Source organism: Gastrolobium bilobum, unplaced genomic scaffold, assembly GCF_033153095.1.
Source record: "Gastrolobium bilobum isolate Gb01-03AN ecotype WA unplaced genomic scaffold, APGP_CSIRO_Gbil_v1 utg50313, whole genome shotgun sequence".
In the NCBI taxonomy this organism is placed as follows: domain Eukaryota; kingdom Viridiplantae; phylum Streptophyta; class Magnoliopsida; order Fabales; family Fabaceae; genus Gastrolobium; species Gastrolobium bilobum.
The window spans coordinates 29,105-40,856 of record NW_026900117.1 but is presented as its reverse complement, the minus strand read 5'-3'; the positions used below and the strand labels follow the sequence as shown (position 1 = coordinate 40,856).

The 11,752-nt window shown below is 37.2% G+C and overlaps 2 protein-coding genes across 3 annotated transcripts; one reads left to right on the top strand and one right to left on the bottom strand.

Moving 5' to 3' along the window:
* Nucleotides 1–271: 271 nt before the first annotated feature.
* On the top strand, nucleotides 272–8,047 carry LOC133295375 (isocitrate dehydrogenase [NADP], chloroplastic-like). Of its 2 annotated transcripts, none has more exons than XM_061494202.1 (15): nucleotides 272–587; nucleotides 778–821; nucleotides 919–1,028; nucleotides 3,575–3,612; nucleotides 3,740–3,817; nucleotides 3,907–3,960; nucleotides 4,044–4,145; nucleotides 4,945–5,018; nucleotides 5,120–5,223; nucleotides 6,560–6,628; nucleotides 6,706–6,821; nucleotides 6,989–7,023; nucleotides 7,148–7,290; nucleotides 7,413–7,535; nucleotides 7,643–8,047. In XM_061494202.1, exons 1-15 carry the CDS (start codon nucleotides 539–541, stop codon nucleotides 7,734–7,736), a joined length of 1,233 nt encoding a protein of 410 aa, XP_061350186.1. In that variant the 5' UTR covers nucleotides 272–538; the 3' UTR covers nucleotides 7,737–8,047. The 2 variants fall into 2 exon arrangements, with proteins under 2 accessions (XP_061350186.1, XP_061350185.1); XM_061494201.1 differs by having other exon boundaries at nucleotides 4,927–5,018.
* A 989-nt stretch (nucleotides 8,048–9,036) lies between these two features.
* On the bottom strand, nucleotides 9,037–11,464 carry LOC133295377 (serine/threonine-protein kinase AGC1-7-like). Its single transcript, XM_061494203.1, has 2 exons — nucleotides 10,695–11,464; nucleotides 9,037–9,922 (listed from the first exon to the last, which is right to left on the bottom strand). Exons 1-2 carry the CDS (start codon nucleotides 11,462–11,464, stop codon nucleotides 9,037–9,039), a joined length of 1,656 nt encoding a protein of 551 aa, XP_061350187.1.
* Nucleotides 11,465–11,752: the final 288 nt, after the last annotated feature.

Below are 11,752 nucleotides of genomic sequence, written 5' to 3'. Positions count from 1 at the left end.
AATTCAATATACACAGAGTGAATAATCGATTCAAGTTTAATAAGATTGATTTTGGTAACAATATTCACGTTTTTTTTTTAAAGTCAACTTTATTTAAAATAATAACATTTTATTAACATATTATAGTGGTCCATTACTTTCATAGGAAATATACTTTGGCTTGTGTTATCAAAAAAAAAAAAAAAAATATACTTTGGCTTGAATCATATTCATGGAAAGCGGAAGCCACGTGGGTTTTCTGATATTCACCTCTCATGGTAGTGGAACTTGAGACACGTGAGAGAAAACGCTGATCAAAGAAAAAGTGGCGGAACAAAACAAACAGACCAATTGATTTTGTCCAGAATTCAAGGTTATTGTTGCAGGCGTAGATAACTAGGCTTGCCGAGTGTGTTCCTTAGGAATCGAGAATCTAAGATTCGTTGAAACAAAACATTCTCTCTCTCTCTCTCTCTCTCTCTCTCTCTTTCGCAGTGTGAATTTGTTAAATTGTTGTTCCTTCCTGAGTTCCCACTTTCACCTCATCCAAACACAAGAAATGGGGATTCAGAAGATAAAGGTTGACAACCCCATCGTTGAAATGGACGGTATGTTATGATTTAATCATTATTGAGAATTGAGTTCAAATGGGGGTCTCATGCTCAAAAAAAATAAAATAAAAAAATAAAATTCTTCTGAATCATTTGATGTTTACTGTGCTTGGGGGTTAATACGTATTAGAAAATATCCACTTTCTTTCTCTGAATAATCAATCTTTCATTGTCTGCATATATGTAGGAGACGAAATGACACGAGTAATTTGGAAATTGATAAAAGATAAGGTAGTTATATTTTCTTGTGTTATCTTTCATGAATCAGGTATGTTTATGTTTTGGTTTTTGCATTTTATTATCCTTTTGTATTTTTTACATTTTGCAGCTTATTTTCCCTTATTTGGAGTTGGATATTAAGTATTTTGACCTTGGCCTTCCTCATCGAGATGCCACGAATGATAGAGTTACTATTGAAAGTGCTGAAGCTACACTCAAGTATGTGCTCTAATTTTTGCCTTGGAGGCTTCTTTGCACTTCTTGGATTATGTATGGTTTTGTTGTTGCAATGAGTGTCACTCTTTCTGCCTTTTTTTTTTTTCAATTTTTATTTGTTTCTGTTACGATCCTATTTGCAAGGTATGGGACTTGGAGTCCCACATTAGTTATATGGGCAACTAATGTGGGGTTTATAAGGTCTTAGGCACTCTCATCCTTTGGGCTAGCTTTTGGGGTAGTGCACCTCAAGGTTCTTATCAAATGGTATCAGAGCCTTCCACTATGCCTCCCGGTTGCAATTGAGCGGCGCGGGTGGTGACGCCGGCATTGCACTGTTCGCCCGATGCTAGTAAAAGACTAGCGCAAAGCCAGCCCGCGTAGGCGCTGGGGCTGCGGAGCGTGGTGGAATGTTACGATCCTTTTGCAAGGTATGGGACTTGGAGTCTCACATTAGTTGTATGGGCAACTAATGTGGGGTTTATAAGACCTTGAACACTCTCATCCTTTGAGCTAGCTTTTGGGGTGGTGCACCTCAAGGTTCTTATCAGTTTCTTCCACGATTATTGTTAAGATCAACAATTCCAATACTGTTAAAAGGGAAATCCACCTCTATCTTGTTTATTTCTTCCCCCAAAATTAGCTTGAAGGATTCAATGCATAGCCATGCTGATCTTTCACTTATTTGGATTTCAGATAAGATATCCCATTTATTTAGATATTGTAGAGATATCTTTTCTTAGCCAAAGTTACCATGGAATCTGGAACATAGTATAAGTGTGTTGCTTTAATGATTGAAATGTTTTTTTTTTCCTCACTCTCTTATGCATCTGTTTCTTAGCAGAGGATAACAGATAACTAAACTCACATTTAAATGCCCCCAAGGTGTTTATTCAACAGTAGATGAATCATTCATCTCACTCAAAGCTTGAAATTGAGTCTCACTCTCACCCATAGCCCTCTTGCAAGCTGGCATATCTATGCATTGTTATCAATCCCATAAAACGGTATGGAGTGGCTGGCCCAAAACTGCTAGCAGGATAGCGGATAGCGGGATGGCCACTATACAAAATTTTATATATAAAATAAATAACTTACACTACACATATATAAATGCTTGAAAATAAAAATAAAAAAATACTTAAAATTGAAGATATATTCATAATTAATAAGCAAAAGTCTTAGTCTTATGCTAAACACACTAGTCCATAACAAAAGTCTAGGATCATAAAGGATGTAAAGATCTATTTCAACCCAAAACCTTAAGATGTTGGGTAAGAGTCTTTTTTAATGGTTTATATTATACTCTAACACGCCCCCTTCACAAGAAAGCCCATTGAGCTTAAAGGGTGGATAATGCATAAGCCCACCTACCTGTATTAAGAAATTTCACAAGAGAAAATGGGGGGCGATAAGGATCGAACCTGTGTTATCGAGGCTCTGATACCATGTAAAGAACCATTTCAACCCAAAACCTTAAGGTGTTGGATAATGGTTTTTTTTAATGGTTTATACTATTCTCTAACAAAGGAAATAAGAAAGTATAATGACAAATCTTATATAAGTTTTAGCCTCTAAGGCTTAAAGTAACTAAACATTCAAATTCACATTCAAGTTTTTCCATGATCGGAATCATCATCTCCAAGATCTTCCAAGTCTTCTTCATTGACACTTACACTGATTTGTGGAGTTGTGCCTTGTGGCTGAGTGGATGGTGCCATGACTACAGATGATGTGAAGGGTGACCAAGGAGAAGTTAAAAGCCTCATAACACAAATAATAATAATTATAAACAGAAGGATCAGCAACGGAACAGAGTATGTGAATGACACAGGCCTGTGTGAGAACTCAGAACAGAGGACGTGCATAAACGCTGAACAGAACAGAGTTCGTAAATAGAAAAGGGCATTTGGTGTGCTGGAAACAACACCGGCAAGTTAGTGAGATGTGGGTGAATGGGTAGTTGCATGAATGAATGATTGAACAACGAATTCAAACCCTATATAGTATTATGATAGAAAAGGGGTAATTTGCAAAAATATCCCCTAAAACATGGTTGGAAGGCACAGAAAGAATGCAAGATGGATGGGCTTATGTAATATGGAAAGAGGATTATAATTTCTGATTGTATTTAGTTTTCGCTGATACATTATCAACTTTAGTAAACTGAACTAATTTTTTTTTTTGGTATACCGACCCCCAGTATCCCTACAAGCTTCAACTCTTTGAGCCAACTATGAGCTAATCCCGAGTCGGGGCTTAGTCATAGTTAAAGCTCCTTGTCCCTCCCCAAAGATGTATTTGATGGGAATCGAACACAGGTCTTTTCCCCACTCTATACTCAGTCTGTGTTGCCAACTGAGCTATATCCATTGGGTGAACTAATTTATTTTTTGAATGTTACCTTTTTTCAAATTCTGTGGAATAGGAAGCTTTCATTGTTTTTGTTTGTGTATAAGTGTTAAGCGAACTTCTCTTACTTGCTGAGGCCTCCTAATATCACCATTGGATTTCTTCTTCTTCTTTTTTCTTTTTTTTTTTCATTGCAGGTATAATGTAGCTATCAAATGTGCAACCGTAACTCCAGGTATTCATAATTTTCTAATTTGGAATGACGCATGCCTTTCCATTTCATATTAACTTAAGATTTTGTACTAACTTGTTGCCTGTGCATTATAACTAAAATTCACATGCAAAGTTTTTCTTTTTCATAGATGAAGCTCGTGTCAAGGAGTTTAATTTAAAACAAATGTGGAAGAGCCCAAATGGGACAATCCGGAACATTTTAAATGGTAATTAAACTTTCTAATGGTTTTTACCCTGCTATGTTTCTGAATTTTTTGCTGATATCTGGGCAAATATTCAATTTCAATTCCTACAGGCACTGTTTTTAGAGAGCCGATTATCTGTAAAAACATTCCTCGTCTTGTTTCAGGTTCATAAAAAATTAGAACTTATTTGATATTTGAATTTCATTTTATGATTGCAAGTGCTAATTACTATCTGGCTATTGTTTAGGCTGGACAAAGCCAATATGCATTGGAAGACATGCTTTTGGAGACCAATATCGGGCAACCGACGCAGTTATAAAAGGCCCAGGAAAGCTAAAATTGGTGTTTGGTAAATTCACTATCTAGTCAACTGTTTCTCATGACTCAACTAATTTACAAATTCAATCTTGTTCAAGTTGCAAAATTTCTCAACAAATGCCAAATCTTTCATTGCTGTCATTCCCTAATAGATCAAAGAGTTAGCAGTCTGTTGAGATATATAGTCCCACATTGGTTGTATGTGCAACTAATGTGGAGTTTATAAGGCCTTGGGCACTCCCACCCTTTGAGCTAGCTTTTGGGGTGGTGTATCCCAAGGTTCTTTACATGGTATCAAAGCCTCGCCTCCCCCCACTTTCTCTTGTGGCATTTCTTAGCACAGGTAGGCTGAGCCTGTTGCATTGTCCACTCTTCAAGCCCAATGGGCTCTCGTGTGAGGGGGCGTGTTGAGATATATAGTCCCACATTGGTTGTATGTGCAACTAATGTGGAGTTTATAAGGCCTTGGGCACTCCCACTCTTTGAGCTAGCTTTTGGGGTGGTGTATCCCAAGGTTCTTTACATGGTATCAGAGCCTCGCCGCTCCCCCCCCCCACTTTCTTTTGTGGCGTTTCTTAGCACAGGTAGGCTGGGCCTGTTGCATTGTCCACTCTTCAAGCCCAATAGGCTCTCGTGTGAGGGGGCGTGTTGAGATATATAGTCCCACATTGGTTGTATGTGCAACTAATGTGGAATTTATAAGGTCTTGGACACTCCCACCTTTTGAGCTAGCTTTTGGAGTGGTGTATCCCAAGGTTCTTTACACAGTCTATAAAATTAAAGTATCCTAAGAAGTTCAGTTGTGTTTACAGCACCCAGTGGGCATGAAGAAATTAAGGAGCTAGAGGTCTATAACTTTACTGGTGCTGGAGGCGTAGCTTTGTCCATGTATAATACTGATGAGGTTTGCAACCTGGGTGATGCTTCTTTTTATTATTCTTCTCAGAAAGAATTCATAACTGCATTGGCAATAATCATAATATGTTGTATTTGGTCTGGAAACAGTCCATTCGAGCTTTTGCTGAGGCTTCAATGAACGTTGCTTACCAGAAAAGACGGCCACTCTATCTTAGCACTAAAAATACTATTCTAAAGAAATATGATGGAAGGTATGCTGGTTTACTTGTGGTTCATCTTTCTTTATATTTGATAGATTCCAACTAGTAACGAAGGTAAAATTAAAGAAGAAACAGAAATTGTATTGATGAAGTCAGATATCAGATATCGGATTGAACAGTGATGATGATAGAAACTGAAAGAAATTACAGAAAAAAAAGGGTCCAAGCCTTTCGCGAGGGCTGGTCTCTCCCAATCAAAATTCTCATTAATTGCCTGTCTATCCTCTGTTACTTCTGCTCTTTATCTCCCATATCCCTTTACAATTTGTTGCCAACTACTCTTAACAGAAATCTCATACTGAATAGAATATTCATCTCTTAACAGACTTGCCTACTTAGCATGGGGAAACTGTTTTCCTTTGCCCCTTCCTAGAATACACCTTCGATATCAGTGGGGTATTCCTATAAATACTTCCCCTTGTCCTCAAGGTGGAGTTCAGCCAGCAAAAGACCTTCCCCCTGGGATCCCACTGTTTGAAAGCCCTCGCAACCGGATAGATTGTCCGAGCATTCCTTTGTGTGATGTCATAGTCTTCTCCTTATATCATAGTCTTCAGACCAGCAAAAAACAAGCAACTGTCAGCTGGCTTTCCTAATATATCATATTCTTCTCCTTATGTCCCAACAATATAAGAGTAAGCACTATAGTTGAATATGGGACATCAGCAGAAGACCATGATATATTAGGAATGCCAGCTTATATTTGCTTGTTTTTTGCTGGTGTGAAGACCATGATCTTAGGAGAAGACTATGACATCACGGAAAGGATTTCTCGGACAATCTTTCTGGTTGCAAGGGCTTTCAAATAGTGGGATCCCGGGGGAGGGTCTTTTGATGGATGAACTTCACCCCAAGGACAAGGTGGATCTTTTGGGGGAAGTATTGATAGAAATACATCACTGATTTCAGAGATGTATTCTAGGAAGGGGAACAGGAAAACAATTTCCCCATGTTGAGTAGGCGAGTCTGTTAGGAGAGGAATTTTGCATTCTGTTATGAAGATTTCTGTTAAAGAGTAGTTGGCAACAAACTGTAAAGGGATATGGGAGATAAGTAGGGGGAGGTAATAGAAGATAGGCAGGCAATTAGTGAGAATTTGGGTTGGGAGAGACCAGCCCTCTCAAAAGGCTTGGACCCCTTGGTTTTTTTCTGTAATTTCTTTCAGTTTCTGTCATCATCACTGTTCAATCTGATATCAACCTTCATCAGTACAATATTCTGTTTCTTCTTTAATTTTACCTTTGTTACTAGTTGTAATTGAGACACTATCGTTAACTGTAGTTAATCAAACCCTCAAGCACATTTTTTATTCTTTGCTTTTGTGAAGATTCAAGGACATTTTCCAGGAAGTTTTTGACACTCAATGGAGTCACAAGTTCAAAGCCGTGGGGATATGGTCAGATGAATTGCTTGTCATGCTAATCAAAACCTTTCTCCTAAGTAGATTGCTAATTCATATTCCATAATTCTTAGGTATGAACACCGTCTTATAGATGATATGGTTGCCTATGCTCTTAAAAGTGATGGAGGTTATGTATGGGCCTGCAAAAATTATGATGGGGATGTGCAGAGTGATTTCTTAGCTCAAGGTGGGATATCCATTTGTTCTTGTGACCTTCACTTAGTTTCTAGTTCTTGAAATTCTTGAAAGTTTTGTTGTTTATATTAAGAAATTAGAGGGGCCAAGGTTTTGAAAAATCCATCACCAGCATCTCTCATGCTTAATATGATCTGAACAATAGTTTCCATTGAACAGGATTTGGTTCTCTTGGATTGATGACATCAGTACTGGTATCAGTTCTCTAACCCTATGCAGTGTTTTTCTTTTCTCTTCATGCATATCCTTTATTTGTTTCTTTCTGTCCTTTGGTTACATCTCTAGCAAGAATGTTCAAGAAGCTAAATTTGCTAACAGGTTTGCCCAGATGGAAAAACCATTGAAGCAGAGGCAGCCCATGGTACTGTTACCCGTCATTATCGGGTTCATCAGAAGGGAGGTGAAACCAGCACAAACAGTATTGCATCAATTTTTGCCTGGTCAAGAGGTCTTGCACATAGGTAATATTGAAATTGAAACTCATCTGATTAATATTTGGTCATACTAGAATCCATTGACATTGATATTTTTCCATTTTAGTTCATAAAATCAGACAGAAGACTTAGTAGATTAATTCTTTCAGGGCAAAGTTGGATGGGAATGCTAGATTGTTGGACTTCACAGAGAAACTGGAAGCAGCATGCGTTGGAACTGTTGAATTGGGAAAGATGACAAAGGATCTTGCACTTCTTGTTCATGGACCTAAGTAATTTCTGGCATTGGGATAGTTCTTTCAGAACGCTAGTTAGTAGCTACTTCATCTGATTTTTATGTATTACAAATTTAAATTACTTGTTCTTTTCTTTTTTGTAGGGCTTCTAGGTCTCAGTATTTGAATACTGAAGAGTTCATTGATGCTGTAGCAGAGGACCTTAGAACAAGATTATCCACAAAAGCAAAGCTGTAGAGTTCAAGATAAATGTGTCCAATAAATGTTTGCCTCCAATGGTTCTGCTTATTTATTCATGACTAGTGCCTTTTCCATTTTCTGTAATTTATACCTTTCATTTTAAATAAGAGGTAACAGGTTGGATTCATATAATTAACCTCTTACAAGTGTAACTTACAACTGCCTTCTATAGACCCTTTCTCTGAATCCTTCGGATAGTGGGAGCTTTATAGCATTAGGGTGTCCTATGCCTTTCAATTTAACTATAGGTTTATCATTATTCTCATGTGGACTGGTGCATGCCAATCTCATAAGTGACAGTGTTACTATGCCTTATTTGTTTTATTTTATATTTATACTTATGTTCTTGAATATAGTTTTATATAATTGATAAAACCTTACAATTTGTGTTTTTTTTTATGCTTCTACCTCCGTTGTCCGGTTTAGGTAGGATTCAGGAGTTTGACGACCTTGATGTAGAGGCGTATCGGTTTTATGTTGTGAGAAGAGTAAATTTTGTTTTTAAGATATTGTATGTGTATGTAAAGTGTATGCTTGTTAACAGTTTTTTTTAATATATTTTTTAAATTCTTTCAAAAAGTTGTCCAAACAAGAAAAAATCAAAGCTTTTTTAGTGTTAAATAATCTAATTCAAACACCTACAGCCATATGATTTTTTTAAAGTGATTTTATAACTTTTTGAGTAATGTCATTAAGATTTAATACATTCTTGTCACCACTTACAGTGACCTTTAACCTCATACAATAAACCATTCATCTCCCTTTGCTAGCCACTAATCTTAGTCACCTAAAACTTTATGATGTCTTTACTTAAGTAAACTCCATTCAGGACTCACGTGTCCACAAGGAAGAGACTTTTAATGTAATGCTCATCTGCGTTCTTCAGTGTTTATTTTTCTTTTCTTTCTTGAAGGAGGGAAATTCTATTGCTTCTCAGTTAAACCTTTCAGAGCATATATACCTTTAACACGATGAACAAAGCTTGTACACAAACTTTACTTCATCTCATTAGAACTCAACTTTTCAAGAACTCATAGCCTGAATACTACCCTTTTATTGTCAAAACATATTCTTAAAACTGAATTTAACATTTAATAGTGCTACTTTGGAAAGCCTTGCTACAACAACATTAAAGATACTGAAAAGAAAGTTAGAAGGAAAAGGAATATTTTGAATGAATTTACATGTCTGTGTATGTATACAAATTCAAATTTTCTTTTGGGGAAGAAGAGGTGACACTTTGTACAGTATATACTTTTCAAAGAAGTATAATTTTATCTGAATTGGACTTTCACTGCTAAAAATACTCAAATTCTATGTAGGAATCAGTATTATTGTTACTGTTACTGTTACTGTTTTTATCATTAGCAATATCTGCCATCTTCTTGTCAGGTGGGGGTGCTGTGTTTTTGCTAGCATATTTGGAAAAATCAATAAGGTCTGGTATATGAGGAGGTGTGGCACTTCTAACTAGAGCCCAATTCACTCCCTCAAAAAAAGGGTGTTGTTTTATTTCTGTTGCTCCTCTTTTATATGCAATTCTCTTCTGAGGTTCTTTCACCAACAGTCCTTTAATAAGATCACGAGCCACAGCACTAACCTGAGGAGTTTCTGGGAACCTCAATGGTTGACCAACAACATTAAAAAGTGTGGCTTTATATCCTGCACCCTTAAAAGGTGTTGTTCCATGCAACAACTCATACAAGAAGATACCAAAAGTCCACCAATCTACTGCACTACCATGACCCTCTCCTCTGATAATCTCAGGAGCAAGATATTCATGTGTCCCTACAAATGACATTGAACGTACATTGGTGGGTTCTGCCATCAGTTCAGGAAGTCTAGTTCCACCAACCAATAGGCCAAAATCTGATTTTGACTTGCGGTTCTTCTTTGAAGGTAAAATGCGTGGGAAAAAACCTGATGATGATTGAGTACTTGCTTGCACTCCTTGCTCATCACCTAACATGCCTCCAGAATCACTACTACCACCATTGCCTACATTTGCAGATGAAGACTTCACAAGTGTAGGACACACAGAACAGCGAAGTGATAAATCAAAATCAGATAGCATGATATGCCCTTCATCTCTTACTAATAGATTCTCTGGCTTTAAGTCTCTGTATACAATGCCAAGCATGTGCAGGTACTCAAGAGCTAACAAAACCTCTGTAGCATAAAACCTATCACAAGAAGTTTGAAAATAAAAATTCATAAATTTATCCACAAATTGAAATGAGAAAGGTAACATCAAATGGCTAACACAAGTCATAAAAATTGGAAATAAGAGAATGAGATTAGTATTTCTCATGTTATAGGACAAAATTATCTCTTGCAAACATAAAAGTGTGTGGGGTCCATGTTTTCTTTTTCTTCTCTTTACATGGCCCCATATGGACCTTATACACTTTTATGGGTGTGTAAGTAAAAAAATTATTTCCTACAATATGAGAAACATTAATAACTCCGCCTACGTGTGCTTGCATGCATAGCCTGTCCCAAGGCAGGATAAAGGAGAAGGGTTGGCGTCAAGTGTAGCAAGCCGGTCATAAAAAACAGCTATATTTATGAGATGAACCCTTATGATATATCTTTCACTTGGGTTCATCTACCGTCGACCCCGATTAGTTTGGGATAAAGGTGTTGTTGATGTTGTTGAGAAACATTAATATATATATATATATGAGACATGATTATTTTAAATCAGTATAAATAACACTCTCAATCTTAATCATTAATTCCACTTGTATTTAAAGGTTCACATGAAGTGACTAATAAATTAGAGTCATTAAATGTAAATAGAACAATTAAGATTGAACGTAAGACTTCGTATAAACTATTCTCCATTCGACCCTGTCTAATGAGGGTAGGGGGGGGTAGCAATCCTTAATTGTCAAAAGTATATAGAAACATGGAAGAACAGAAGGGGGAATGCTGCAAACAGATTCCACTCACCTTGCTGCCTCTTCGGTGAAACACTTGTGAGGTTGCTTCTGTCTAAGAGAATGAAGATCACCTCCACTACAGAACTCCATGACCAAACAGTAAAACTTGTCAGTTTCAAAGTAAGAATACAAAGTTGGCAAGAAGGGGTGATCAAGAAGTCCAAGAATCTCCCTTTCTGTTTGTGCTCTCAGAAGCTTATTTCTGCTTATAAGAGCTGCCTTGTCCATTACTTTCATGGCAAAGTGAGCCTTGGTTCCTTTAAGTTCCACAAGATATACACTTCCAATGTCTCCATAACCAATGCGCTTGAGAAGCCTAAAATGGCTAAGATTGAGAGGGCCACCCTTGGAAACCATGTGAATTGCTTCCCACCTTACATCACCACCAGTATGTGGCCTAATGGTTGCACTTGTGCTCTCTAAACTGTCACTTCTAGAGCTAGTTCCACTCCCTGGACCTTGATTTGTGGTCTTTGTATGGGTAGACATCATTCCCTTTGACATTCCTATTGGTGGTCTTGGTGAGTTAGGTGCATGATCAGAAATGTTTCTGCTTGTTGGTTTTAATTTCTCAGGTTTTGATTTACTTGCCAACTTTGCATCAGTTTTAGAAACATGGTCCATATTTCCAGCTCCACTTGTTGAATAATCAGTTGTGCATGCATCTTTTGCTGCTTGATTCCCCTTTGTGGGATGTGTTGGTGAACTATTTCCTGAATTTGCACAACTATGATCACTATGGTCTGTCTTAAGAGGCTCTTCTGACAAATTGTAGTTCATGTTCATCTGCAATTATGTATGAAATAGAAATTTTGATCAATTCTCACAATCATGAATAATTAAATTAGCCTATAGTTCATTCCAAAAGAATGCATGTCATATATATTTTTTCTTAAGAAAACATGGATGTATTATGATTGCTTTAGTAGGCAATTATGCATGTATAGAAATGAATGGCCATGATGATGCACTTACCTCAGGTGAGTCAGCCATCTTGACAGGCTTTGACGCCATCAATGGGCAACACAATAATACCCCTCAAGAGGAATTTCTGCAGAACAGCACATG